Source organism: Strongylocentrotus purpuratus, unplaced genomic scaffold (genome assembly GCF_000002235.5).
Source record: "Strongylocentrotus purpuratus isolate Spur 01 unplaced genomic scaffold, Spur_5.0 spur5_scaffold_11, whole genome shotgun sequence".
Taxonomy (NCBI): Eukaryota; Metazoa; Echinodermata; class Echinoidea; order Camarodonta; family Strongylocentrotidae; genus Strongylocentrotus; species Strongylocentrotus purpuratus.
Genome location: NW_022145596.1, coordinates 16683293 through 16711161, shown reverse-complemented (window position 1 = coordinate 16711161; position 27869 = coordinate 16683293). Strand labels below are relative to the sequence as shown.

The 27869-nt window shown below is 37.8% G+C and overlaps 1 protein-coding gene across 1 annotated transcript; it reads left to right on the top strand.

Annotated features, from left to right (window-relative positions):
- The first annotated feature begins 347 nt into the window (after positions 1 to 347).
- LOC100890161 (sushi domain-containing protein 2) lies at positions 348 to 27869 on the top strand. The gene is made up of 18 exons (XM_003729262.3): positions 348 to 683; positions 6430 to 6560; positions 7265 to 7579; positions 8452 to 8604; positions 10060 to 10225; positions 11038 to 11295; positions 12004 to 12337; positions 13083 to 13388; positions 14218 to 14507; positions 15101 to 15256; positions 15883 to 16053; positions 16962 to 17228; positions 17902 to 18150; positions 18643 to 18828; positions 19847 to 19985; positions 23097 to 23768; positions 25912 to 25955; positions 26512 to 27869. The coding sequence occupies exons 1-18, from the start codon at positions 608 to 610 to the stop codon at positions 26556 to 26558; spliced, it is 3960 nt and encodes a 1319-aa protein (XP_003729310.1). The 5' UTR covers positions 348 to 607; the 3' UTR covers positions 26559 to 27869.

Sequence of the window (27869 nt, the reverse complement as noted above, 5' to 3'; positions counted from 1 at the left end):
CAATTATTCATAACAAAATTTATATGGGGTAATGAATGAAATATTTTGCGAATGAGGCATGAATGAATTTAATTACATTACGAAACAGCCTATTAGTTCCACATATAATTGGACAATCGGCGCAAATCAACACGCTTTAGCAAGGCAAGCCTATATACACAATACACAAACTTAAAGGCCTTTTTAAATGACAATGCTCATTTCAACGTTGCAACAATAATCAATAAATCCTTTTGTGATGAATAAAAGGGTCTTGTCGACATAGCGCCCGCCTTAGTCCTATACGCATCGCTTCCTTCCCTTATAAACTCGCAAGGTATATGCAGACCGTTACTTTCACTCCAGCATATCAGTAAACCAATGGACTAGATCAAGAGCTGGAATGCACCGTGAAACAGGTGGCAACAAACTCCACCCGATAACAAATCTACGTATTGAAGATCAGTATATTCCTGACAATGCGGACAATAAATTTAGGAGGTGTATAGAGAACGAAGTTATACATCGTAACAATCATCTTCAAAATGAACGAGCCTACCTAAAATAATTCCATTAGTTGCGTCAACATTGGATTATTGTAAAGGCTTGGGAACATTTTTATTGGAAGATGGAATTGGTAGGAATACACATCACTTTGGCGCTCTTTTGGATGATATCTTTCGCTAGGATATCTTATCAAGCAGGTAAGGATTTTAGATAATATGAGCATTTTGTATAAAATTGGTGTTTTCATTTTTTCATTTATTTTGTTTTATTGAAGGTTCTCCATTTTGTATGAGAATTCATTTCAATATTTACGTTAACTAAGAATTAAATCACAAATGAACTTGGCAAGACCATCTGGTTTATTTCTCAATCTGAAGATGGTTATATACATTTTTTTTTCTGCTTATGCAGTTCATAGTAATTTATTATTGTCACTGTCGTTTTTCGATAAGACACGAATGGATGTACAGGGAAATACAAGAAACAAAAAGAAGATGCTGCGTGCATCGTATTTATTTCTAAAATTCTTTTGTGGCAGAATCAATGATTATAATTTTCAGAAGAATTTCAGGGAAGCGAATTATTGTCTTAACGTAAGAAAAAGACGCACATACTTTGATTCTTTTCCCCGCACGGATGGGAAGGGGGATGGGGAGGTAGGAGGGGGGGGGGGGTATGTGTCCTTACGTTCATAATGCTGACATCAATCATTTGAAGGGTGGTGTCACAACTCAAAACTAGTTACAATTTATGAATAGCGGCCGAACATGCTTACGTGCCCGTTCTGTAATATTAACATGTTTTATTCACATAATTGCGACTTAATCAATATTTTCCTATTGGCATTAGAGTTGAACTAGGTTAATGATACATGATTATTTTGCAAACAAGTATATTACGTTTGTGCCGGCACGTCTATTATTGCTGTGTAATATCTTTTTAAATGTGCTGTGGAATTTTATGATAACTGTTCTGTATACACGTTATGCTTTTTGATGTAAATATGTTCATGATTATTCAGGGCCCATGGAAGACCACTACTTATTGGTGAATAATATTGGCCACCCTGACAAAAAATAAATAAATAAAAACTCAAGTGACATCAAGTATTATGAAAGTTTTATTTAACCATCTTCCGGTTCATACTTTAACTTTTATATAAAGGGGTCATGTTTAGTGCAAGATTGCAATAATGTGTGGGTGAGATGCAATTAAAAACTGTAATATAATCTCCACCTATACATAATGTAAGAAGAGCCTTTGAATCCCCTATAATTTCCATTCAGGAGATATAATTCATATATATATTCTAATTTATCTAGTAGCCGTTTCTCATTTTCCTTTTTATTTTTTATATTATTATCGTTTCATTTTATTTTTTATTATTATTCTATATATATTTTTTTGGTGGGGGGAGGGATGTTGATTAGAAATCTGTCAGGCTGTATTTTCATCTAATATACCTGCTCTTCCCGAAACCTTGGTTATCAGCTAAGATATACCTCGTATGCATAATGGCATCTCAATGAATATAATTCACCTGGCATACATTTAGTTGTTGCTATGTCGGGCAAGCCTTAAGTGGGCTTTTAGTCCACAAGAGAAACTGTTGTTCAAAAATTATAAAATTAGTAAACAGGTTTGTTATTCTCTTTCTATGGATGACGCATTAGAACGTATAAACGTAATAACAGCAACACCAACAATATCGTCATCGAAAGGGCTAATTCTGCGAAAAGTGTGATGTTTGCTACCCAATTTGTGCGAAATTATGGAATGGATAGATGTGTTCATGGTAGATACCAACAGGTGGTATACGATCAGCCTTGAGGTTTTTATTCTCACCCGTCTCCTATCCATTGGTAGAAAATTATCTTCATTGTAACGTTGACGATGATTGATTAAAATGGGTATTATTGAATTAGGCACTTATGATAGATGTAGGAATTATTGTATACATGACAATTAAAACGTCGTTGCACGGACAACCCATTTTAGTTTTTTCAGAATTCAGTTATTCAGTTATATCTCTAAATATTATTCATTTGTTCAATATGAAGATCACTTGAAATGGAACGATAATTTAGCTCTGGGCCTACTTCAGCCATTTGAGTTTGAGAAGACACTATGAGATTCAATGAGGACTATGAACATGATTTGCATATCTAGTATGGAGAAAATATTAATGGAGAAAGAATTGATACAATTATCTTAAAACATGGAATAATTTTAAAAAGTACTTAGTGGAGGCAATTAAGATAATGCATTTTCACAGCTGGCATTGAAAATATTGATGGAGATAAAATCGGCCTAATATCATGGACATGGAATATATTTCAAATATGATAAAAAGAGAAAAAGGGGAATCAATTTAGTCTTACTGTTCATAAAAAATTAGAGCCAAAAAAAAATCCAAACTGATTGTTACATTTTGGCTACGTTATAGTGTTCAACATTTGCCTCCTACACACACTGAGTAAAAAAAAAAACGCTCTTGATTTATTTTTAGCTAATATCTAACAGCCTTTTTTTACTCTTTGTATAAGAAGTCTGTGCTCGTAACCATGCAAACTTTCCAGAAAGCTCTCAAATAGGTTGATATGGACCATGGGGTCATACTGAACGTGTTCAATGACATACAGAAATAGGCATGACAGTTTCATTTCTAGTTTATTTTCTTTGTTTTTTTATAATAACTTTGATATCGAAAAACATAATAACCCACGTGCATTCTTGAGAGCGCACAAAAAAGGTTTGTTGTTATGACATTGAGTTTCTTTACCCTGGCGCCACACGGCATGATATTTTCTTTAAAAGTTCACTGATGGTGCTGAATTCCAAGACGAAATAGCTCCGAGATTACTCACAAAATAAAACTTGCGTGTAAGATACTGAGGAGGTTAGAAAGCACGTGATGGATTCCATCATGAACAATGAAAATTAATGAATGTTATAAAAAAATTGCTTTTCCAATTTCACTGAATGGCATCCAGACAGGGGATTGCCGTGGAATATGATTCAATTTGTGCATTATTTGTAAGAAACTCATAGATTGAATTATAACATCACTTGAAGAACTTTACGCATTCACCAAGGATAAGGATTGTTATAGCGTTCAGGTTTGTACATCATCTTTTAGATACAGATAAAATATAATCATCTACACAGTCATGTAATCAATAAATCAATCAAGAACATAACATATCACGTGTTGAAGTTTAACTCATAGCATAGTACAGGGGCACAGGGCACAAGAGGAGGATGAAATGAAAAGAAGATGCCACAACTTATACTATACACATACCCCCCTCATAAATGACCTGCTTTGCATTTTAATCAAAGAGTAAACCGGTGCTACCAATGCACACCCTCCCCAATATACAGCCCCCCCCCCCCCACGATATCTGGACCGTAACTACACGACTGGTTGTAATCATTTATTATTAATAAACTGATCAATAGTGGAAGATTTCATCATGATCATACATATACTACACACAAATTTAATATTATGAAGATAGAAGTAGCATTCATTTTCAAATTACCGAAATCACTGATCGTGTCTCTCACAAGAAAAACAAAAATTCTCTGATCCAATACAACCAATTCCTTTGAAGGTCATAAAAACACGGGCAAAATCTGTATTCTGAGATTGCGATTTGGACGTGAGAGATTTTCAAAGCAAAACAGGCACAGCTGCGATGGCCCACAAACAATGGAAACATCGATCTGTTGTTACAGCAGAAGATATAGAAAAAATATAATTTCAGTGTGATATGCTTGATACAGAGGAAAGGTAAAAGATTTCAAAGAAAGAGAGGGAGAGAGATAGAGGGGAGGATGATTTTCTTCTTCTCGAACCAAATCGGTACATGCATGTCTTTGAAACAAGCACGATTTCATTTAATTACTTTTTATGAAATTGATTCTACCTGATAATGTTAACATTTTAATTAGCTATCAGACGAACCACAAATCTATCTGAAAATAATGGCATTGATGGTCGAAATAATCAGGTGTTTTTTTCACAGGATACAAAATCTGTATCATTTACAATCATATTATGTTAAATGGGAATACGTTTTTTGATTCATGTTTTTAATTCATAAAGACGATTTTTTTTTCCGGGGGAGGGGGGGGGGGGGATAGCTGTAGCGTAGAATCATTTCGGGTTGGTATGACCAATCCACGATGTAAATGGTCAGTATGACATTTTAAAAATAGGTATGATAGTCCTCTAAGAAACATTGTTTAATGAAGACAAATCTTATTTTATATACGTGTTATTATATGCCGTGGTATCTGACTGCTGCTGCAGTATTTGCGATAACCACTTTGATTAGGCGTATATTTCCATTTTGATATAAAACAATATCTATGCAAATCAAATTATTGTGACCTAGAAAATGTCAGAGAGATGGATAACTTTGTCTCTTATTTTGAAATGAATTCTTCAGGCCCCTTTTTGTTCAAACGTGAAATTTGTATTCAGTTGGTATCAAGTTTGCCATCGTGTAGCTCACGACCAATTCAGAAATGAGAAAAGTCTCATAAAGTTCTTTCTATTTATTTGCTATACGATTAAGAACACTCATATCCACGGAGCCTCATTTAATTTCTTATTGATTATTTCGTGGTAGAATGATGGTGTGGCCAGTTGCATTGCTCAGTCTGTATTATATATGCTCATCTCAAACTGACTTTAAAAATGTCACCTCATGTTAACAAAAGAATCCGCCTTGTTAACACAAAGACTGCAAACGAGTCGTGTATACTCTGCTATTCTCTATATTTAGCTTTTAAAGAGCAAATATATACTCCTTTTTCTGCTTGATCAAAAAAGTACAATTACTGTTGATCAGTAGGTGTGTTATTTACACAATTGTTCTGTCTGGATAACGTAGGCATGATAGAGGCAGGGAAGAGGCTTGTTTACGAACATTTTCAAAGTGTATGCATACTTTTTACACAACAGATGTTTTTGACAACCTGAAAGCTTGCGCGTTGCGTGTCCGACATAGCAACAAATAATGTAAGCAGACTGGATTCTAAGTATTGTAGTTTATTCATTAATAACAGGTTAATGGAATAACTCTTCACTGGGTCCCCATGAAAGATACTAGGGACTTTTAGATTTACACGACGAGAACATGGACCGCCACGTGTGACATCCTTTTAAGGTAATGTGACGTCCTTTTAGGGCACTGCCGGCACGACCCAGTGCCTTAACACAATGTCACACGCGGCAGTCCACGCTCTCGTCGTGTAAATCTAAAAGTCCCTATTTTAAACATGTTAGTATATAAACCGATCTGTTGTTACCGAAATTCCCCGATATTATATAGGCGTATATACTAAACAATAGAGCAATATGAAACAGCTGGTGAAGGGTGTCATCTAATATCAGACGATTATTTCGTAATCCCCTTTTTTCTGTTTTGATGCCATAATATAATTTTAACATCAAAACTCAACCTTTTCCCAAGAAAAGAATGAGCACGTCAAGAGGGCATTTTGTGGTGATTTTTTAAACATTGATACAATTCTCAGACTCGATACAATTTTTCACTAAAGTTGATTTAATGGCTGAATTTATAAACAGTGTAAAACAAGGTTCTAGTTGTATATATACACAGTCATGTATGAATATGAAACGGTGATTGCAAATTCCAAAATTTTCGGGGGGGGCGTAGCCCAGTAGCTTCCGCCTTGTAAGCCATTGTGTATCTTTGATTTGCACGACGAGAACATGGACTGCAATGTGTGACATCCTTTTAAGGCACTGCCAGTGTATGTGACTTATAAAAGGAAGTCACATGTCCACGTCCACGCAAATCGAAAAGTCCCTATTGACTCATTGTAATAATTTTGTTTAAATAATTTGATTTCATATGTGTGTGTTTCTCTCTCTCTCTCTCTCTCTCTCTCTCTCTCTCACTCCAGAAAATGTGCTTTATCCATTTGGGCAAGCAGAGGGAGATACGCAGCTTCCAAGCAATGACGATGGTGATTCGGGGAAAATAAAACTCTATATGAAATTCCCATATTTTGATGAAAATCACGAATCGCTCATAGTAAGTATTACAACCCTTGCGATAGTGTATTGAAAATGTTATTTCTGCTGTTACTTTGTTGTTGTTTTTGTTGTTTGATTGTTTTAACAAATAGAAAAATACTGGTATATATATATATCTTTCTCTTCCGGGAAGAGTTTATACTAGTCAAATCTGCTTTAGTGACCACCTGTCTACAAAGACCGAATGTTGTTTCCCTTGAAAATGGTTTCTCATTGAAACATGTAGTCACCTGCACATAAAGACCATCTGCCTTTAAAAACCACGTTTCTTGTCTCCCTTGGGTTATAGACAGGTTTCACTGTTTTCCATAATATATTTGTTCACATCGTGTGTTGCCGTGATTCTTCTTTTGTTTGTAGACTCAGTTCACGCTACATGTAAATGGTCAGATGATATGAACATTTCTGTCACTTTGCTTTTCGGGGAAAGAAGGTTTCATTTTACATCTTATGTTTTCTTCTTAACAATAATTTGTATTGTATCCAACGTTTTAAATCAGCTGTCACTAAAGGCAAATAGAAATAGTAGAATGAATAATATCCCATCCGCTGCATTATAAAATTGAAAAGAGCTTGCCTTTGCGAGGAATGAATTTCTATTCGAACATTTACTATTGTTAAGCCGATTTTGGTCGTCATGATCATTGTCATTTTTGAAAATGAATGAAACTTTTCTGTCCTCTCTCACCCCATTCAAATCAGGTGAACACGAATGGCATCATCTCGTTTATCAAGAACGTCTCCCAGTACACACCCGACGTTTTCCCTCTCGACGACGATCGTCGTATCATCGCTCCGTATTGGGCCGACGCCGATACGTCGACTCAACGTGGTGAGAACGGTAAAGTCTGGTACAGGCAAACGAACGACACTACTCTGCTAACGAATCTTACGGATCAGATTCGAAGCGTTTTTCGAGTCGAGTTCAGATTTCGGCCTTTCGTCGCCACATTCGCGTTCGTGGCGACATGGGAAAATGTGACGTTCTATTCCATTAGCGGCGGTGCTGCCGTAAAGGTAAACCCGTTGTTGTATAACATGCAGAGGAATCCACTTTGAACATTTTTAGGAGTCACATTAAATTAGGGGTCACCTCCTTTGGAGTTGAATCCACTCCAGATTCTAGTTGAATCCACTCCAAATTATAGTGGAATCTACTCCAAATTATAGTGAAATCCACACCAGATTATAGGTGAATCCACTCCAAATTATAGTGAAATCCACTCCAGATTATAGGTGAATCCACTCCAAATTATAGTGAAATCCACTCCAAATTATAGTGGAATCCACTCCAGATTATAGGTGAATCCACTCCAAATTATAGTGAAATCCACTCCAGATTATAGGTGAATCTACTCCAAATTATATTGAAATCCACTCCAGATTATAGGTGAATCCACTCCAAATTATAGTGAAATCCACTCAAGATTATAGATGAATCTACTCCAAATTATAGTGGAAAACTGTGCTGTGAGTTGTTTCCACTATTTTTAAGCTTTGATTTCCAATACAAATTATTATGATCCTTTGTATGACTCCTCAACAGTTAATTTACATTCCTGTATTTTCGGACTATAGAGGTAGTAAGGGGTGATGGGGGCAGGGGGTTGTTGGATGGAGAAATAGAAAGAGAGAATTTGAGAAGAGTAGAGGAGAGAGAGAGGGGGAGAGAGAGGGGTGGGAGATAGTCAGAAAAGTAGAGAGAATGAGGGAGATAGAAATGTGGAGGAGATGAGAGATAGATAGAAAGATAGAGAGAGAGAGAGAGAGAAAGGGAAAGAGAAAGCGACAGAAATGAAAAGAGACGACAGCAAGAAAGAATTATCGCTGAAAATTATATATACAATTAGGTTTCTCATCATCTTTACCCTCTGTTACCATGTCAACAGACCAATACATTTCAGGCTGCGCTGGTGTCTGACGGGGACTATTCATTCACAATATTTAACTACGAGCATCTCGAGTGGACTACGGGGAGCTCGAGCTTCGGGAACAAAGGGACTGGACTGGCGGGAAACAGCTCCGATGCCGTGGCCGCTCAAGTAAGTAAAATAAAAGAAGAAATAAAACAGTTAATGAGTTAAAACTCAGTACTAAGACGACCACGTTGATTGAAAACTCAGAAGCCAAACCCACTTGTACAAAGCAAATAGACTAGCTAGAATAATTTACTTTAAAAAATACACCAAACTTGCATGAAATAACACTTAGTAAATTTCAGGGCAGCCTGTTTATACAACTCGGCACAACTCGGCACAACTCGGCACAACTCGAAGTCACAAAAATCAATTCTTTTGATTAAACTAAGAAAACACGTGTTATTTACGCTTCCCAAGTCGAATAATGCATTAGCATAAATATTTTGTTATGGTCCCAACAGATTCGACTCATGGAAAGTAAACTGTATAGTTGAGAAATATCGATATATTCAATAACATTGAAATATTTAAATTATACAAGATTTTAATTCGAGCACTTCGGCTGCTATTGTAAGTCCGGTGGTATAGAAGTTGACTTCATCTCCCCTCAAACCAGATGACTCAAAATCTTGAATGAATGAAGCGAAGAACAAGAAACTTTATTCACCGAAAGACAACCCTTTGTTTTACATTCCTAACAATGATTCCAATACCCTTTTTGCTAGATATTGACAAGTTGGAATGTTGACTGTCAATTCGATGGTTAGATCTTTCTTTTCACAATGTGTCATTGATTGTTTGGTTTTGCGAACATGACCAACATTGATTTTTGGCTTGAGGTCGCCTGATTGATTATTAGGGAATCTTATAACCGTGCTCTGAAATATTGAATACATTGTAAACTTACACAAAGGAAAGTGACCTTAATCGATGAAATCATATGTTGCCTGCAAATGCTAACTCCCATGAGACGTACATCAAACACCTTATCATGGTCACATTAATGTTGTATAGCGCTTAAAGATACTATTCCCTTTTGCAACCACCATCAAATTCTGTAGAACTTTGCAGGAATTATGAATATGTCATGTATGTCCTATCTGTGAAATTTAAACGTTAGCAGTGCCTATTCAAATCATGCAAGGAATCTCGTTTACCTTCTAGAATTCACTGTCAGACACTATTGAGTAACTGACTGGCTTTTGTTCTTCTGTGGTAATAACATACATGAGCTGTAAAGGGTGCATGAGCACTTGTCTACATCAATAACCCACTTCTTGTAATGGCCAAAATTAAACTGATTGAATCTTTGCGCAGCATAAAACGTATGACCATTCGGTACAATGGTCTGAAAATCAGACTATTACTTACTTGCTCTATAGCCCTTAAGTCGATTCGACAACTAATAGTCGTTATTTCCCCACTTAAAGACATTTTCAAGCCCCCTATTTTTTTGGAAGTTCTAAATTAGTATTATCGTTCAAATGCCGTTGGAATTTAACCTTTTCATTTTTTAGCCTGCAAATGGGACATAATAGTATTGAAACACTAATCTAAACAGAAACGTTCAATCTATAGGTCGGTTTCAATGCTGGTGATGGGAGTAACTACTACTCGGTACCAGGATCAAGAACGGATGCGATCCTTGACATCAGCCATACCAGCAACATCCTGGTGCCAGGGAGATGGGTCTTCAGGATCGATGGCAGGTCCATCGAAGCAGGAGGATGCGGAGAAGATACCAGTAAGATTGACTTCTGCTTTTTCTCTATACTGTTCCTTCATCTAACCATCCCGTTTAATATCATTTGTATTGTTTTTTAACTCTTCACTATATTTGCTTCTTTCACTATAAGGTCTTGTATTTAGTGTATTCGTTTAGGAATGATCAGGGTAGACAAAAATACCGCCTCTTTTCTTGATGGTGATGGTGATGTTGGTTGTTATGGTGGTGCCGTTGATGATGATAATAATAGTGATGATGATGATGATGATGATGATACTAATAATGATGATGCTGCATAATGATGCTGAATGTGTGCGTTTACACGATACGTGATTCGTGACTCTTGTCCCGATTCAATCCTCATGGTCAACTTGCTATAGTAAATACCATGTTCCATGATAATTTTGTGGAGCACCAGGTATAATATACACCGCAATTTCTCCCAAAGTAAAGGATTTTAACTTTGTGCTCTCAAACACGAAAAATGTCAGAAGCTACAATGCACATCCAACTGTTGCTACACACAGCAAGGGTAGCATAATGTCCATGTTTTGTAAAGTTAACCAAATAGTGCTGTGAAATACACGAGTTGACATCGAATGCGATGAAAATTGTTCTATAATATAATATGTGTGATATTTTTGAAAATTTGCCTTTGTTCCAACATGATTTCATGTTAGCCATAAGACCCATCAATTAACATGATGAATAGAATACCCTAAGAAGACTAATATTATTTTAAATCAGGAATACAACTATAGAAGATTTTACTTTAATATGAAATACGTACAAAACCTATCCCCATCTTATTTTCTTCTCCACAATTGCAGCTCAACTTCAAATCTCCCCTCAGCAAGTGAGCATGCTCGGGGGTGATGTCCTATCGATATCAGGGCCCTGCTTTGAGAGCACAAACAAAATCCTCTGCCGTATGGAGGACGTCGTGATTGACGCCATTTACGATCCCGAGAAGGACCCGTTCACTGTTAGGTGTCCATCCCCTTTGTTTTTGCGTGCTGGTCCTGCCGATGTGGAGTTGTCCAGAGATGGCGGGATATCGTACAACTATACCGGACGGGTCTCCGTAGGTGAGTGAGGATCATGATACTTCAATACATTCTCTTTATTTGTCAGAAGAAAGAGAGAGAGAGAGAGAGAGAGAGAGAGAGAGAAATAAGGATAGAATTGGTTAATAAATGATTTTGTAATAGAAGAATAACAGATAAAAATCAGATACGTATCCAGAGAGATATAAAGGGAAAAGGGAGGGTGTCCACTCCGGGGAAACGTTTGTCGCATACTATTTTCGTTATTCTGGGCCTTCTGTGCGTACACTGTATATCGGGGAATGAGAGAGAGACAGGGAGAGAAAAAAGGGGAATGGGGGTTGGAGAAGAGAAGAAGGAGGAGGAGAGTGAGAAAGATAAAGAAGTAGGCTGTCTTTTGCTTGCCTAGACTTTTAGGTTATGAATAGAAGCCCTAGACCTCTTGAAGTCTTTAAGCAGGTAGTATTTATTTCGTTTTTCTGGGCCTTTGGTGAGTACATCGCGAAATGAGAGAAAGGCGAGTGATAAGATAAGAAGAAGATGAAAGAGAAAAGGAGAAGAAGAAGAAAAGGAAAAAGAAATATAAGAAGAAGAAGAAGACGATGCATCACTGTAATCACCTCTATCTTGTTACCACTTCTTAAAGATATAGCGACATATAAATGCAAACGTTCACAAAGAAATACCTCGTTTCTCGAATACTTTCTAACTCACCACTTTCATTTTCTTTCCTCGTGTGTATTTATGAAGTCGGTCTTGACCGGATCGAGCCATCTATTACCGTACATGAGCAGTCTGCCGACATCTTAAACGTGACGTGGAACACTGACGGGTTTCCCAGTCCTGACTCCACGGCTCAAGAAGACATCGCCATAGATATTCTGCTGTACCTCTACGAGGAAAGTGCAACGACGGGACTTGTGCAACTGGCCCCGGCAAGCCGCATCCAAAGTGGCATCAAACTTGCCAATGGTCAGATCTTTTTGAAACTGATGGACATTTCTGCTGAAGTAACAAGTGGGAGGAGCGTGGGCATTTTCCGCATCACGGAGGCGGGAGTAGTAGACACTACTCTTTCAAATAGGTAAGTGATGGAGAAATAGAATAATCATCATTTGAGGCACCAATAGATCTAGACCATTTAGAATAAGGATTTAGAATTTAGAATGCTGTAGGAGGGAGTGTTGGATTAGATTTGCTGATGACAAGTTACCCGTGACATTTCAAACAAGCTTGAAAAAAAAAGGGGGGGGGCGTTAGATCTTCATTTTACGAACAAGAAGGGTAAAACTTCGTTGTCGTATTTTCAAATTCGCCGACAGATGATAAATATTTCAAACATCATGTAATTAATCAGATAACAGCAAATGACTTAGAACAACCTCTCTTAGCTCTGAGAAGCCATTGCCACTAGGAAAATGGATACCACCCCCTTATTGCGAGCAGAAAGAGAAACACGTTCTGATATGCGACGTCATTTTATAACGAGCGACTTTGACGGAATTAGGCGTAGATCTAAGATGTAAAATCCCAAATTTTGCCAATAGATGAATCAGATTTAGATCTATAGATTATGATTAAAAATTGTCATTATTCGTTCAGAAGTTTGCAGGGCCGTGGGGTTAGAGATATTATAAAGATAAGGCCTTGCATCCACCTCAACAAATTGGGAAAATGAAAAATGAAATATTGGAGAGAGCTTACTTTCTAATTAAAAGTGACAAACGGTTTGTATTTGTAATCTTGGCAATGTTTTAATTTGTATTCATCCACGAAAGTCGTCGATTTGTTCAATGATGACCGTTTCTTCTTTTCACTTATTCTTCCAGATGGGTCAATGGCGACCCGGACATCATGGACATGGAATATCCTATAGCCGCCATGTGGTCCTTGCCCTTCAATCTCAACCCAGACTCCAGCCCAGCCGCAGCGGCACGCTGGTGTGAGACATGGGCGTCGGATCAAATCCCTTTCCGAACGACTGGGGACAACATCCCGCCTTGTCCGTGTCTCCTTTCACAGGCTCTGGCGGACATCAGCGTGTTCGAGCGCTACCCGTGGTGCAATCAGCGCCTCGATGACAGGTGTGAATACCGTCAGGAAGCCAAGCACTGTGTCAGAGCTAGGATAGCGAGGTAATGAGATTGAACATCGATTTTTATTTTTCGTTGAAAATGTTTGTTTTTATGTCTCATCTAATATTTTCAGGGTGTGGATTTACGCCCGGATTTACGTTACAAAATGTGAACAATCTCCCATTTCTCTTTTTCTTTACACCTTTTATATCTCCTTCCTCTCTCCCTATCTCCATCTTCGTCTCTTTCCCTTTCCCTTTCTATGTTTCTTTCTCTTTCTCTTTCTCTTTCTCTTTCTCTTTCTCTGTCTCTTTCTCTTTCTCTGTCTCTGTCTTTATCCTGTCTACCTTTCCGTAGGCTTACTTTACATCACTCCGTTTCCCCAGAAAATGCTAGATGTCGGTTGGCAGTTTATGTTAATATATGTTGCTATTATCACGTAATAATGTGAGAGGTCGTCAAAACTAAATTATATTCCACATATTAAGAATCTTGCTCTCGATTGGTCAAAAGTAAATCACGTGATGAAAGATAGTTCGCCCATCATTGATGGGAGAAGAAAAGTTCGTTGCATTGTGTAGATAGTATACTATCTTCTTTTGATGTGAACATATTCCTACATAACCTTACTCTATGATTGGTCAAAAGTAAATCATGTGATGAAAGATAGTTCGCCCATCATTGATGGGAGAAGAAAAGTTCGTTGCATTGTGTAGAGTACTATCTTCTTTAGATGTAAACATACTCCTACATAATCTTACTCAACGATTGGTCGAAACTAAATCACGTGATGAAAGATAGTTCGCCCATCATTGATGGGAGAAGAAAAGTTCGTTGCACTGTGTAGATAGTAGTACTATCTTCTTTTGATGTGAACATATTCCTACAGCAATCTCGGGCACGGTCAGCTGTGCTGCTATGGCGTTGACGGTAACCTGATGCACTTAAACGACACTCCCGCCGGCGGCTACACCCAAAAGCACCACCACCGCGGCTTCCTGCCTCCCAAGTTCCCCGGCACCATCCCATACCTCTCCAACTACCTCCGGGATCGCATCCCGTGGGAGGAGTGCTGTGGAAAGACCGGAAGTGGTACAGAGGAGGAGAAAGATCATTGTGACCTCTTCAGGGGTCTGCGGCCGTCTGATGACTGCAAGTTTTATAGAACACCTACAGTCGGTACGAATGGGTTTTTTCTTTTGTCCTTTATACTGTAATTCAGTCGCAAATACGTTTGAAATACTTGGGTGATATAAAATACCTGATGTGTTGACCATTATACACACATTGGCCCAAATTCACAAATGGGGTTTGTCGACAAACCTAGGTTTATGTGCGTCATATGACGCGTGTTGATGCGTTTCTGACCAAGGTTTGTCTGAACCTAGGTCTGAAACGCATCGAAACGTTAATGTTTACCTCCAGATTCGTCATTTTCAGGAAATAGTTGGTATCATGTTGACAGTATTTTGTCGTTGTTGTATAAAAATGATGATAACCTAGGCAACATTAATAATATTGAACTGAACAACTGGCCATGATATTTTTTTATTAAATTCTCTAAACAAAATTCTACAGAATGAAAATTTGATCAAAACATGTTTTCTTGTTCTGATTCATTCAAACTTTTCCCTTGTACTTTACTGACTCAAAATTGCTTGTGTGCCTATCATAAACACTATTAATCCTAAAAGGTAAAATGATAAAAATGATCTCGTGGAATTGCGAGAAATATCCTAAACACGAAAATGTATTTTGTCTCGTCGGTACAGCGGCTGTATTCGGTGAGCCTCATCTGATCACGTTTGATGGCAAAGACTACATCTTCAACGGCTACGGGGAGTACGTACTGGTGACTACCAAGGATACAACACCATCGGATCTACGTATAGAGGTTCAGGGGAGAATGCAACAAATAGATGAAAATGGTGAGACCTGACAATCAATAACGACAGTCAAAGACCATATTGAATGTCATGCTTGTATATATATATATATTGCGTCCCAGAAAAAAACGAAACCGAGACTTATCGATGTTTTATGATAACCTAATCACAATCATGATTAATAAATGACACATATTTGTAAAGCTTAGATCCTCCTCTTTCATTTGATGCAACTCACATGATGCATATTTCACGCATGAGTGATTAAAATCAATTTGAAGAAAGGGTACCAAAAACTCATTTGGAGGACGGTATCTAGAAAATCTAGAAGAAAAAAAAAATCACATTTCAAGAAAGTTTATTTTCTGCCCTTTCATATGACACCTCAATCAGGAAACATGAGCTAGGAATAACAACGTTCTGTTCGTTTAAAGTAATGCTTGCATTTTCATAATTTTATTAAACAAATTCGTTTTCACTAACTGCCTGCCGTAGCAACAAACAGAATTGACAAAAGACTTAACTCTGTTTTGTTGACGATCAGCCATAGACGAAAGACTCCATACATGGCTGATTGTCAACGAAACGGAGTTAAGTTAAAACATTGAAAGTTATCTGACATCCTAGCTTACTCGTGTTTTTTTTAAATTCCCATCCTCCATCGACAGTTAAGGCGACTGGTTTGACGGCTGTAGCTATCAAGAGTGACACCTCATCCACGGTTCAGATAGAACTAAACGAACGAAGAGAAATGGATGCATGGATCAGAACCCGTGATGGAAGCAACGATAGATGGAATCACATCAACTTTGTCAGAAGTAACTTCTGGATGGACAATGGTAAATAGTATTATGATTCTCCTGAAGATTGTTGATAAAATTTTAAAACTCTATACGCTGTTTTATTTATAAGCCCCCGTGGACATCTGTTTTGTGTTTGTTACACTTATTTCTGCTATAAAATATTGCTTAAATAAGTCTGCAGTGTTGGCCATCCGTCTGCAAATTACGGTATGCATGGACATGGACATGGTAAGCGTTTGGTGTTTAAAAAAATACGACAATTTTTTTTGTTATTGTGTCTTTCAACCTCCTATGTAAGTAACTTCTGGATGGACAATGGTAAATAGTATTATGATTCTCCTGAAGATTGTTGATAAAATTTTAAAACTCTATACGCTGTTTTATTTATAAGCCCCCGTGGACATCTGTTTTGTGTTTGTTACACTTATTTCTGCTATAAAATATTGCTTAAATAAGTCTGCAGTGTTGGCCATCCGTCTGCAAATTACGGTATGCATGGACATGGACATGGTAAGCGTTTGGTGTTTAAAAAAATACGACAATTTTTTTTGTTATTGTGTCTTTCAACCTCCTATGTATGTTTCAATTGAAATGAATAAAGTTGTGGCATATACAGAAGTTAAAGTTCACTTAATTTCTTTGCTCTTTGTTTTCGTACAAAAATAAATAAAACATCCTCTTAACAATATATATTTTTTATAATCTATAATATAGATACTTAAAATTGCCTGTAATCAAATAAATCATAAATGATCATCCATAAGGATCGTAAATCCACTCTGATGATACGCGATTGCGGGTTGCACAATACTTCTTTGAAAATACGATTGTTTTGTAATTAGAAGAGGGTAGGCCTACTTGATCTTCCATCCCCTTCCTCATCCCAACGCCTCGCATCCAAGTTATGTAATCTTTAATGCATCCATTATCCTACAAAAACACAGGTGTTACGATCGAGTTGGGTTCCACCGACGACAACCGCAAGCTCTTCTCGGTCACGTTCGACCAGGGAATCGCCGTGGTGCTCGAGAAGCCTCCTAACAGCAATGCGATGTCGATCCAAGTTTACCTCCCTCCTACTCTAAAGGAACAGGTCCTAGGTCTCTTGGGGACCTGGAACAACCAAACATCCGACGACTTCACATCTCCGTCTGGTCGCATCATCTCCGGCCTCTCACAAGAGAATCTGCACAAGTTTTTCGGCCAGGAATGTAAGATGGGTTCGCGCGTTTAAGCAGATAGCAAAGAATGTATATGACATCGTCTTGATACTAAATGGCACAATTTTCTTTAGAATTGTATAATCTTACGAAGTCAGAGTTGAACTGTACCGTTTGGCCAGGCCAGTGTTGAGGTTCGTCTCGTTTCCATGGTCCAGATTGAAGAAAATAATGTGCCTTTAAAATCGTTGTTGGAAGTCAACCCTATCCCAATATTGTTTGAACACCCACACTGTTTCGATATTTTTCTTAGTCAGTGTCGGATAATGATGTCAGTTTTTATTTTATTGATGGAATCTTAGAAGCAGAATATATGATTTATTCGGTCAAGGCCATATAGTTTCCAAAATCTGGACTATTTCGTCATACTGTTGATGGACCCGTATCGCGAGACAACAATCCAATTTTCTGTCTCTTTCTATTGTTTTATTTTCTACTCATGCAGCTTAGCATGAAGAGAAGCGTTCAGTGAACAAAAATTGATGGCCGTGGAAGAAGAAAAAAAAGCGTACAACAATAACTACTAGTATTTGATAGGAAAATGTATATGACTCGTTATTTACACTTATTTCTATAACTATCCTATACATCACTGGCATAAAGAGATAAATAAAATCCACGTCTTTCTTTTCTTTTTCTTTACTTGCGTACGCCAATTTTTCAGGGAATGTTAATCCTGTTAAAACACATTTCCGATACGAGGTCGGATTAAATTACTCTTTGATCAACGACGAGGACTTCGAGCCGAACTACGACTTCCCAGACTTTGTGACCGACGATGAACTCGACGAAGTCTGCGCCGATGATAAGTTCTGTCGCTATGACTACAAAAAGACGACGAATCCAGATATGGGAGAAGCCGCCGGGCATGCGCACTCTGAGTGGGAACGAACGCGAAATCGGACTACTAATGGTATGCCGATAAGTTTTAACAAAAATATTTGTTAGAAATAAGATTCAGGGATCAAATTGGATGTGCAGAATAAAATCAGGGAAACAATATGGATGATACACATAGCAATAATTGCGGAACAATGTCTATATACCACTGACGGGTTTAACTCTGTTGTCGAAATGTGTGGAACATAATTTATCCCAGAGTCTCCCATCCATCTCTTCCGAACTTTGGCAAGACATTAATCTACATTTGCCGCACTCAACCCAGCTGCTGGAGCTAAATCTAGGGTAATAATTTCCAAAGTTCTTTGGAAGCGCAGAGAGATGTTATTAATAATGCGATGTACAAGAACTGAATATTATTATTATTACTATAGCGTAATAGCCGAAAAATCTTTTGTATTTTGCTTGGGAGTATTTCAATATCAGGAACGATCGCCTCTGACCAGATTATGTATATTTTTACTAAGCTAAAAGTTTTTTCATCCATCCGTCCATTGTTTTACAGTCGTAAGCTGTGGCTACCTTCCACCGCCGGGTAATGGCAGCAAGATGGGCGTGGTCTATCTAGGAGGGACCACGGTAACCATGGCATGTCACAAAGGATTTGATTTGATGGGTACAATCGAATGGCATTGTAGCCCTATGGGTAGCTGGACTACAACGACACCGACACCGACGCCAACGACGTGTGGTAAGTTTTATCCCAGGGACTCTTGAAAAAGGTTTGCGATGTTACGTAACTTTTAAAATAGCAAACGCGATTTTTTACATTTCACATGTTGTATAATACACCATTACATTTGGCATACTACATTTTTTCAATTTTGTTGTTGTTGCATCTATACAAACGAAAAGAATAATATATAAGACTAAGTTAAATAAAGGGAGAAATATGATGGAGCCTAAAGAGAAAGCAATGCTTGTAGGTCATAGGCTCCGGAAGTTATAACATTGATATAGTCTTGTGTTTATTAAACAACGTAAAAGGATTAAATTGGAACTTATTATGAAGAAAAGGTAAGCATTGGTCATATACTTAGCAATATATATATTACATCTTCACTCACCGTACGCAATGGCAATTCTCATTTTAAAGGTTGCATTCAATGACATGCGCATTAATTTTATGCACATTTTATACACCAAGTTTTATCACATGTTCATTGTTACTATGAAAAGTAAAAAGTCACACAAATTGGATCAGTTCAGTAGTTTATGAAATTTTCAACAATTGAGGGAAAATCTCAATTTGCTCTCCAAAAAAGCATGCATGCAATGTAAGCCATCCATATATAACAAATTGATTATATTTAGAATTTAATAATGAAATTTCACGTGGTACGATTTTCAACCAATTAACTCGATAAAATAAATATCTGGAAATAATGTGTTGGTGGTATTACTACATAGAGGGATATATTGTGTCACATAATATATTTTCAATTCAGTGCACTAGGCCATTTCTGATTGGCTCATTCTGGTGATCGTATTGTCATTTCGTTCTGCCCTTCTTTCCTCGCCCCGCCCCTACCAGCCGATGTTTTACGCCACTGGTGTGTATATATAGGGTTGCTTGTGTATTTATGATGTTCCTAAGAGGGATCTTTTATAAATAGCGGTCCTTGTAAATAGCGAGCAGACCCCGCTGATAAGGGTGTTCCATCATTTAAAATGGTAAATAAATAAATGAATACATTTTCTACATGCAGTTGAGAGCGAGACCAATATGTGGCTTATCCTCTATATCGTGATGGCTATTGTGGCTTTCCTGATCTTGATATCGTGCTGCCTCATCTGCTTTGTGTGTTTCATGAGAAGACGCAAAGACAAAGAACACGACAGAGAAAGGTTTGCATGCATAAGATCTATTATATTACCATTTAATCCCAACAGTAATAATAATAAGAATATGTCGCCCAAAAGTTTCCTAAAACGAGTTAATGGTGTTATGCTAGGAGTCCACTGGGCCAGCGCCAGTTGGTGCCAGTTCGCGCCAAAGATAATGTGATTGGCGCGTAGTGGCTCGCTGTGGCGCCGAATTAATGTCCGCTCGGCATGTGTCGCCAAGTGGAATAAACTGGGTGCCATATGACGTGCGCCAAATGCCACCCGGCATGCTCCAAAATGTTGCGCCAGTTTGCGCCAGTTCGCGCCATTACACGGCCATTTGATTCCAAAATTCACCCTGTTGGCGCCATTCGCGCCAATAGACGGCTACTTTGCGCCACTTGGTGATTAGTTTGTGCCAAAGGTCGCCAAATTGGTTTGAACTTGCCGCCGCTTGGCGCTACTTGCCGACTATATAAATACTGGCCATCGGCTACCTGGTTTAGACCCTCCTCAGCCAGGGGCGTCGCCAAAGGATGGGTGGGGGTGCGACACCCCCCCCCCCCCCACCTGACGAAAATTGCGCTGCCGTCGGGAAAAAGAGAAAAGGGGGAGGGGAAAAAAGAGAGGGAAAAAAAAGAGAGGGAAAAAAGGAGAGGAAAAGGGAAAGAAAAGAAAAAAAGAAAAGGAAAAGAAAAGAAAGAAAGGAAAAGAAAGGAAAGACAGAAAAAGAAAGGAAAGAAAAGATAAGAAAGAAAGAGAAAAAAAGAAAAAGAGGGAGGAGAGGAAAGAAAGAAAAAGAAAGAAAAGAAAGAAAAGAAAAAAAGAAGAAAAAAGAGTGAAAGGGAAACAAAAGAGACGGGGGGGGGGGTGAAAGAGAGGGGAGGTAAGAGTCTGAGAGAGGAGGTGTGGGAGTAAACGAAAGAAGTGGTTGTTGGGTGGAGTCGTCTCGTCGAGGGAGCAAGAAAGACACGGGTATATATGTTGCTGTGTCGGGTCAGCTGTGATCCTCGTGTACTATATCAGTGCAGAAGTTTGAAGTCGGTGAGATGTATATTGTCGGTCGGCCGACAAGTTTTTTTCCCTACAAACTGTGACTTCTTATCCGCTAGTGACGACTTCGAGAGTGACTACAACTACAATACTTGTATTTTCTCGAAGTTTCACTTTCCTATAATATTAGCTAAAGAAATCAGAGGTTTAAAATTCGAACAAGGTTTAAGAGTCAACAACGGTAGGACGAATCGTCTTCCTTTCTATTGTGATGAAACGCCAAAAATTCCGCGCTTTGCGCGAGAATGGGAAACTAGGGTTCAGACAAATAAGGCTTATTAAAAGTCGAAAACGGTACAACGAATCGTGTTCTTTCTCTAATAATTTGAAGAAACGTCAAAGCTTTCACGCTTCGCGCGAGAGGGGGAAACTGAATTCAGAAGAATAGGGCTTAATAAGATTCGAAAACGGTACGACGAATCGTCTTCTTTCTCTAATAATTTAATGAAACGTCAAAACTTCCACGCTTCGCGCGGGAGGGGGGGGGGGGAACTGAATTCAGACAAGGATAAACAGTCGAGAACGGTACAGCAAATCGTCTTCTTTTTTATGAAACGTCATAGCTTTCGCGCGGGAGGGGGGGAACTTCATTCAGCCAAGGATTAACAGTCGAAAACGGTACAATTAATCGTCTTTTTTTCCTAATAATTTAAGGAAACGTCTAAGCTTCCGCGCGTCGCGCGGGGCCCATCACCCTCAACCCCTTAATGAGCGCGCTTTTAAGTGATTTTCTTGCTCACTACCGCCCCTTCATAAAATAAGATCCTAGCTCCGCGCCTGCATTAAAATATATAGCTATGATGCTGACTAAATTGAAGAAATAATACGTATATTTATGTCGTCGAGGAAAATGACCATTTTGCGAATATGCAAGTACTATACATAGTCCATAGGAAAAAACAATTTAGCCTTCTGCCCCAGGTTTATAGGGTTGAATTTGTAGATATTGGACATCTAATTTTGTCGGTAATTGGTGGCTAGTTTTGTCGGTAATCGTTGGCCTCTACACCCCCCCCCCCCCACTGAAAAAAGGTCTAGCGACGCCCCTGTCCTCAGCTGCTGTATGAACAACATCTCTACTAATGCCACCTGGCTTGCTCCAAAATGTTGCGCCAGTTCGCGCCATTACATTCCAGTGGATTCCAATCGGCGGATTGTTTGCGCCAAAGGGCGATATGTTCGCGCCATTTGGTGCCACTTGGCGGACACTTGGAGCTGATTGCTCGATGCAAGTGGCGCGATGAAAATTTCAAACATTTTGAAATTTTCTTGCCGCCACATTCAAATTTGGCGCCGTTACGGGCCACCACGAGCCAGTTGGGAGGCAGTGTGAGCCACTACACGCCACTAGGCACCTTATTGACGACACTAGGCGCCACAGTAAATTGCATTGGCGCAAACTGGCACCAACTGGCGCCGGCCCAGTGGACTCCTAGCATAATGGGTACCCGGTAGGATGCGACCGTCATTGTTGGTCAAACAGTTTTTGAGCGTCAAGTAACGCCTGGCTGGAATGCTCCCCAGGGAGTGGAGGTTGTGCACACAGTGTGTGCGGGGAAGCACTGAATCCAATGACCGGGGTAATAGTATATTTTTAAAGCGCTTAGAGACATTTATTAAGCGCTATATAAAAATTAAATATTATTATTTTATTATTATAAATGCAACGCTTCGAATCTACATCAATGTCATTAGATTTAATCCCTTTAAAACTTTGTCTGGAATGATTAAAAGAAAATAAACTTTTGAGATTTAAAATTCCCTTTTTCATGCTTAGTGCGACCAGGTATCGACGAAAGGACCACCTGTTTGAAGGCATTGCTTATACAGTTACTAGACCTACTTCAATTTTTTTTTTAAATGTGCTAGTACTCGGAAGTTCGATGAGGTTTTATGTATGGAAAAAAGTTTTAATCTTCACCAGTGATAATTTTCCTAAGCTTACCGATTAATTCTGGAGGTGATGATTAAGGAAAAATTACCGTATCAATGTCTCTCGAATCAGTATTGCATTCAAACTATATAATGAGATTTGTGATGATTTCTGATTATATCTGTTTGTTTTTATTTTATTTGTAGGGGCAGATCCAAATCCAACGCTGGGTTGTCTGTTGCCTACCAAAATGCAGCTTACATGCCGGATGGAGGAGAAACGAAGATAAATGGTGTCACGCCCACTTTAAACGGAGTAAGCAATGGCAATGGTGCCTCACATCACATCGCCAGGGACGCAGCGACGGATGGAGGCGGGGCTTATGGTCAACCAGCCAATGGGCATGCCGCAAATGGACATACAGCTAACGGGCACGCAGCAGCCAATGGACTCACAGCCAATGGGCACGAAGCATCAAATGGACACGCAGCCAATGGGCACGCAGCAGCAAATGGAAACACAGCCAATGGGTATTCAGCGAGCAGCATGTATGGCCACGGAGCTGATGATGAACATTGGAACAGAACATTGGATTCAGCTATCGGAGTTGTGGGCGTGCCAGAGGGCGGATCAACATCCAGTGGCAGTGTAAGCAGTCCAAGGAGACCCGCCCAGCCTTCGACAAGTCGCGGTGACCAGCCGTCAACATCCGATGATCCTGCCAACTACAAGGGCAAAGCTCCGCCCATTGAAAAGAAACTGAAGAAGAAGGCGAAAGAGAATCCTTATGGCGCATTACCTGGTCTAAAATCCAAACTGAACAATCCGGATTATGAGACATTATCAAAATATCGGAAGGATATTCCCGCTCTCGGAGAGTAAGTATAATCAGAGTATTATCAAATAATAAAGTTTACCAACTAGAGCAGTATAATAGAGCCCATAACACTCAGGTACTATAGTATGTGATATTAGCTTCGGGTCATAGGCATATCTGATAATCTGTAATAAACAAACATTGTGTGAGCTAGTTATTTCAACAAACATTTGTTAATAATCAAGTTACAAGCAACATAGAGGTGGTGTGGTCAAGTGGATAAGTCATCGGACTGTGAACCACATGGTACGGGGTTCGAATCCCTGCTACAGCACCAACGTTCTTTGACAAGACATTTATCTACATTTGCCACATTCGACCCAGGTGAGCTAAATGGGTAAAATTGGTACCATCAGGAATTAATTCCTTGATTATGCTATAGAGCGCCATAATGGCAGCCATGCTGAACTCGGGATAAAAAAAATATGGACCGCCAGGAGTGTGAAGTCTGACAGATATAAGAACTGTACAAGAACCCACTTATAAACGTCCATTGAAACTACTACTATACGTTAGGATTTATATTTATTCCACGATGCCCTTCCTCTTTTAACGGCCATTAAAGTGAACGACGTATCTGATATCATGTTCCTGACACTCGTTCTTATTTCTTTAGAAATCTTTGCGTACATTTGATCTTTTTGTCTTGCGAAGTTACTAATTAGTATGTTGTATACTATGTCACTAGAAGCTTTGAGAGACATGTAATATTCAATGATTCCTTCTTTTTTCAAATCTAAACATATTTGTGGCTTACACCCAGTAAAGAAGATCCATTGGTCGATCTGTAATTCATTGAAAAACAAGTCAGAAAAAAAAATGTTGGAACCAGCGATCTTATTACTGGGTGTAAGCCACAAATATGTTTAAATAATTGAAATTTCTCCCATTTATTACATTCATAAAATATTCCTTTTTTGTTATCTATCAAAATATCTTAATCAAGGTATTTGTGGCTAAGGCGGTACAGAGAGGTTTGCATTGTATGTGAATTTATGATCATTCCATCTGTTGCACAACGCATGCAAATACGATCTATATGACTGTATACCATTACATACGGCGCTTTTTTATCATTTAATTTCATTTTCACTTCTTGTTAAAAAGTTATCCATGTTTTTCTTTAAAAATAAATAAAATCATTGTATGTGAAATTATGATCAACATGCCTGCTCCACAACGCTCGCGGATAATAGTACCATCGATCTATGTATACCATTACATACGGCGCTTTATTCGTTTTTATTTAATTTGTCTTTAGTTCTTAATTGTAAAGTTATCCAATAATGTTATATAGGACTCTTTGTCGTTTTACAAACCTTATATATATTACCCGCAATGAGATATGCATGTGCTCATTATAATTATGTCTCAAGTGTAATATCAGAAATTCTAACCGATGATTTTAATGTTTGTTTGACGAATGCCCATATAATTATGCAATATGCAATATTTTATATATTTTTACATTTTTACATGAGTTTTAAACACTTCATTGTTTAATTATTGTTTATCCTATGTAATGCACCACATTTACCACACTCTTTTGTTCATGTTATATATGAAATGTGAAATATTGCCCTATGGTATAAAATATCAACTATTTCATTATTTTGCTTTTACCCTCGTTTGTGAGTAGTATTTGTGTTTGTTTTATGTGGCATCTGCAGCACAAAAGTTATCGATGTACTTTATTATTGCCGTTTGTTGTGCAGTATATCAGTAATTTGATGCCACTGTTGTAGTATTTTATTTGTGCATGCACCAGTGGTATACAATGTTCTGTGAAAACAACGCTGTGACTTTCTAATAAGATGTATTTAATATTGGAAGATTTAAAATTAATTTATGCAAATATTGGCATACGCCAACCTGATCGTCTAAGATGGGAACAGTAAAACCACTGAATTTAAGATACCGTGCTACAAAAATGAAATACCGTTTTATTTCCTTTATACTTTCCCATTTCTTCATTTTTTAAATTCACCTTAATATCAGGATTTTGAGCCGTAAAATGAGAAGAAATGGAGAGGGGAGTTAAAGAAACGTCTTCTCTCCAAGCTCATGTAGTGAAATCACTCCATCCTTTGCACGTTCACATAACAAATATATTTCAATCATGATTTTTGTTCATGTTCTTTCAGGGATCATAGTGATGAGGGTGAAGATGAGATTTCGATCATCAAAGGTAAGTAAAGAAAAAAAAAATATGAAAAAAATTAATAACTCCGATTTCAATTTTCTTGGCTTAGTTCAACTACAAAATGAAAGAAATAGATGGATAATGTAAAATAATTATTTCACGCACTGAAGCCGCCTAGATCCATAGGCTGTGTCTATAGCTATTGCTAGAAAGGGCGTTGTATGATAGACAGGTAGACACCCTTTGTTTATCATAATACTGCTCAAGGGCGGATCTGGGATTGTTTGAAAAGGGCGGGGCAAAAAATTGCAAACTGCGAATGTCTACCTGAAAGACGATCATCTAGGGTTATATTGTCTACAGCGGCTGTGAAATTTTAAACGCGTTTTTATTTCTTATATACTTCAATAGGGCCGCTTATACACATGCTGCTTACGGTCATGATAAAATCAATGTTATGGCAAAACTGAGTTTGGCTTTGTAAATAGTATTAATCAAACCTGTCATTTCGGCTATATTCGCACCTCATATAATAATGTAGAAAATTGTTTCATTGCGTTTATTCACATTTCTACAATATAAAATTTTCTTTCTGTTGCAGCACAAATTAAACGGGAGCTGGCAAAAGACCAAGATGAACGACGTTGAGATTGATTGAAATCACAAGCATTATATAATATTTTCTTTTTCTTCATCTCGTGCCCAACGGGGACTGAGAAAAGTAATGATTACTTATTATGTTGAACCAGTATCACAAAAACGATTATCTATTAGTATTAGCCTATATATGTCTTTCAATGTTTTTTTAAAGGCATTTCAGAATATTGGGATATTTTATAGTGTTTTACTTACTGAATACTTATATATTTAGTTAGCAAAGTCATAAAACGACAGTACAACTGATATTTTATAACTTATGTCTTTTATTGCAACATCGATTTTTTTTCTAAGCCATTCAGAATTATGGGTTATTAGAGTTTAATGACTCCATAATTATGAATATGTAGAGACAAAATAATAAAAAGTGACAGAACAACAGTTATTAATAGCCTACGTCTTTCATTTCGATTATTGGATTTATACTTTTTCTAAGGCGTTTCAGAATAATAGGATTTTATATTGTTGTTTTAGGGATTGCTTATTATGTTAAGTCAGTATTATCATAAAGTGACAGAATAATGCTATGTCTTTCAAACATTGGACATCGAACACACTTTTTTGTATGGCAGTTCATACATTTGGGTTGTGTTTTAGTGACTACTCATTATGCAGAGCCAGTATTATCATATAGTAACAGAACAACGCTTTGTCTTTCAAACACTGGACATCGAATTTACTTTTTTGCATGGCAGTTCATAAATGTGGGACTACTATCATAATGTTGAGCCAGTATAATCATAATGTGGTAGCACAACGGTTATCTAATACCTCATGTTTTTCATTGAGATATCGACTACTTTTTACTAAGGCATTTGAGAATTATGAATTCTTACAAAATGTTTTAGTGACTTCTTATAATGTTGAGCCAGTAAAGTGCCAAACAACGCTATGTCTTTCAAACATGAGACAATGAATATACCTTTTTTGTAAGGTAGTTCATAAATATGGGTTATAACATTGTGTTTTTTCAGTGACTATTATAAATGTTGAGCCAGTGTAATCATAAAGTGACAACATAACGGTTATCGGTCTAATAGCTCTTGTTTTTCATTGCGATATTGAAAAGACTTTTTGAAGGCATTTTAGAATTCTTACATAATATTTTAGTGACTACTTTTAGAAGATGAGCCAGTATATAATGGTGAAATGGCAGCATAACGGTTATCTAATATAGCTTGTATATTTCATTGATATAACGAACATTATATAAGGCATGTTATCATGTGGGATATAACATTATGTTTTTAGTTTGACTTGTTCTAATATTCTGTCTTGGGAAAGACGCTTTTCCAATCATCT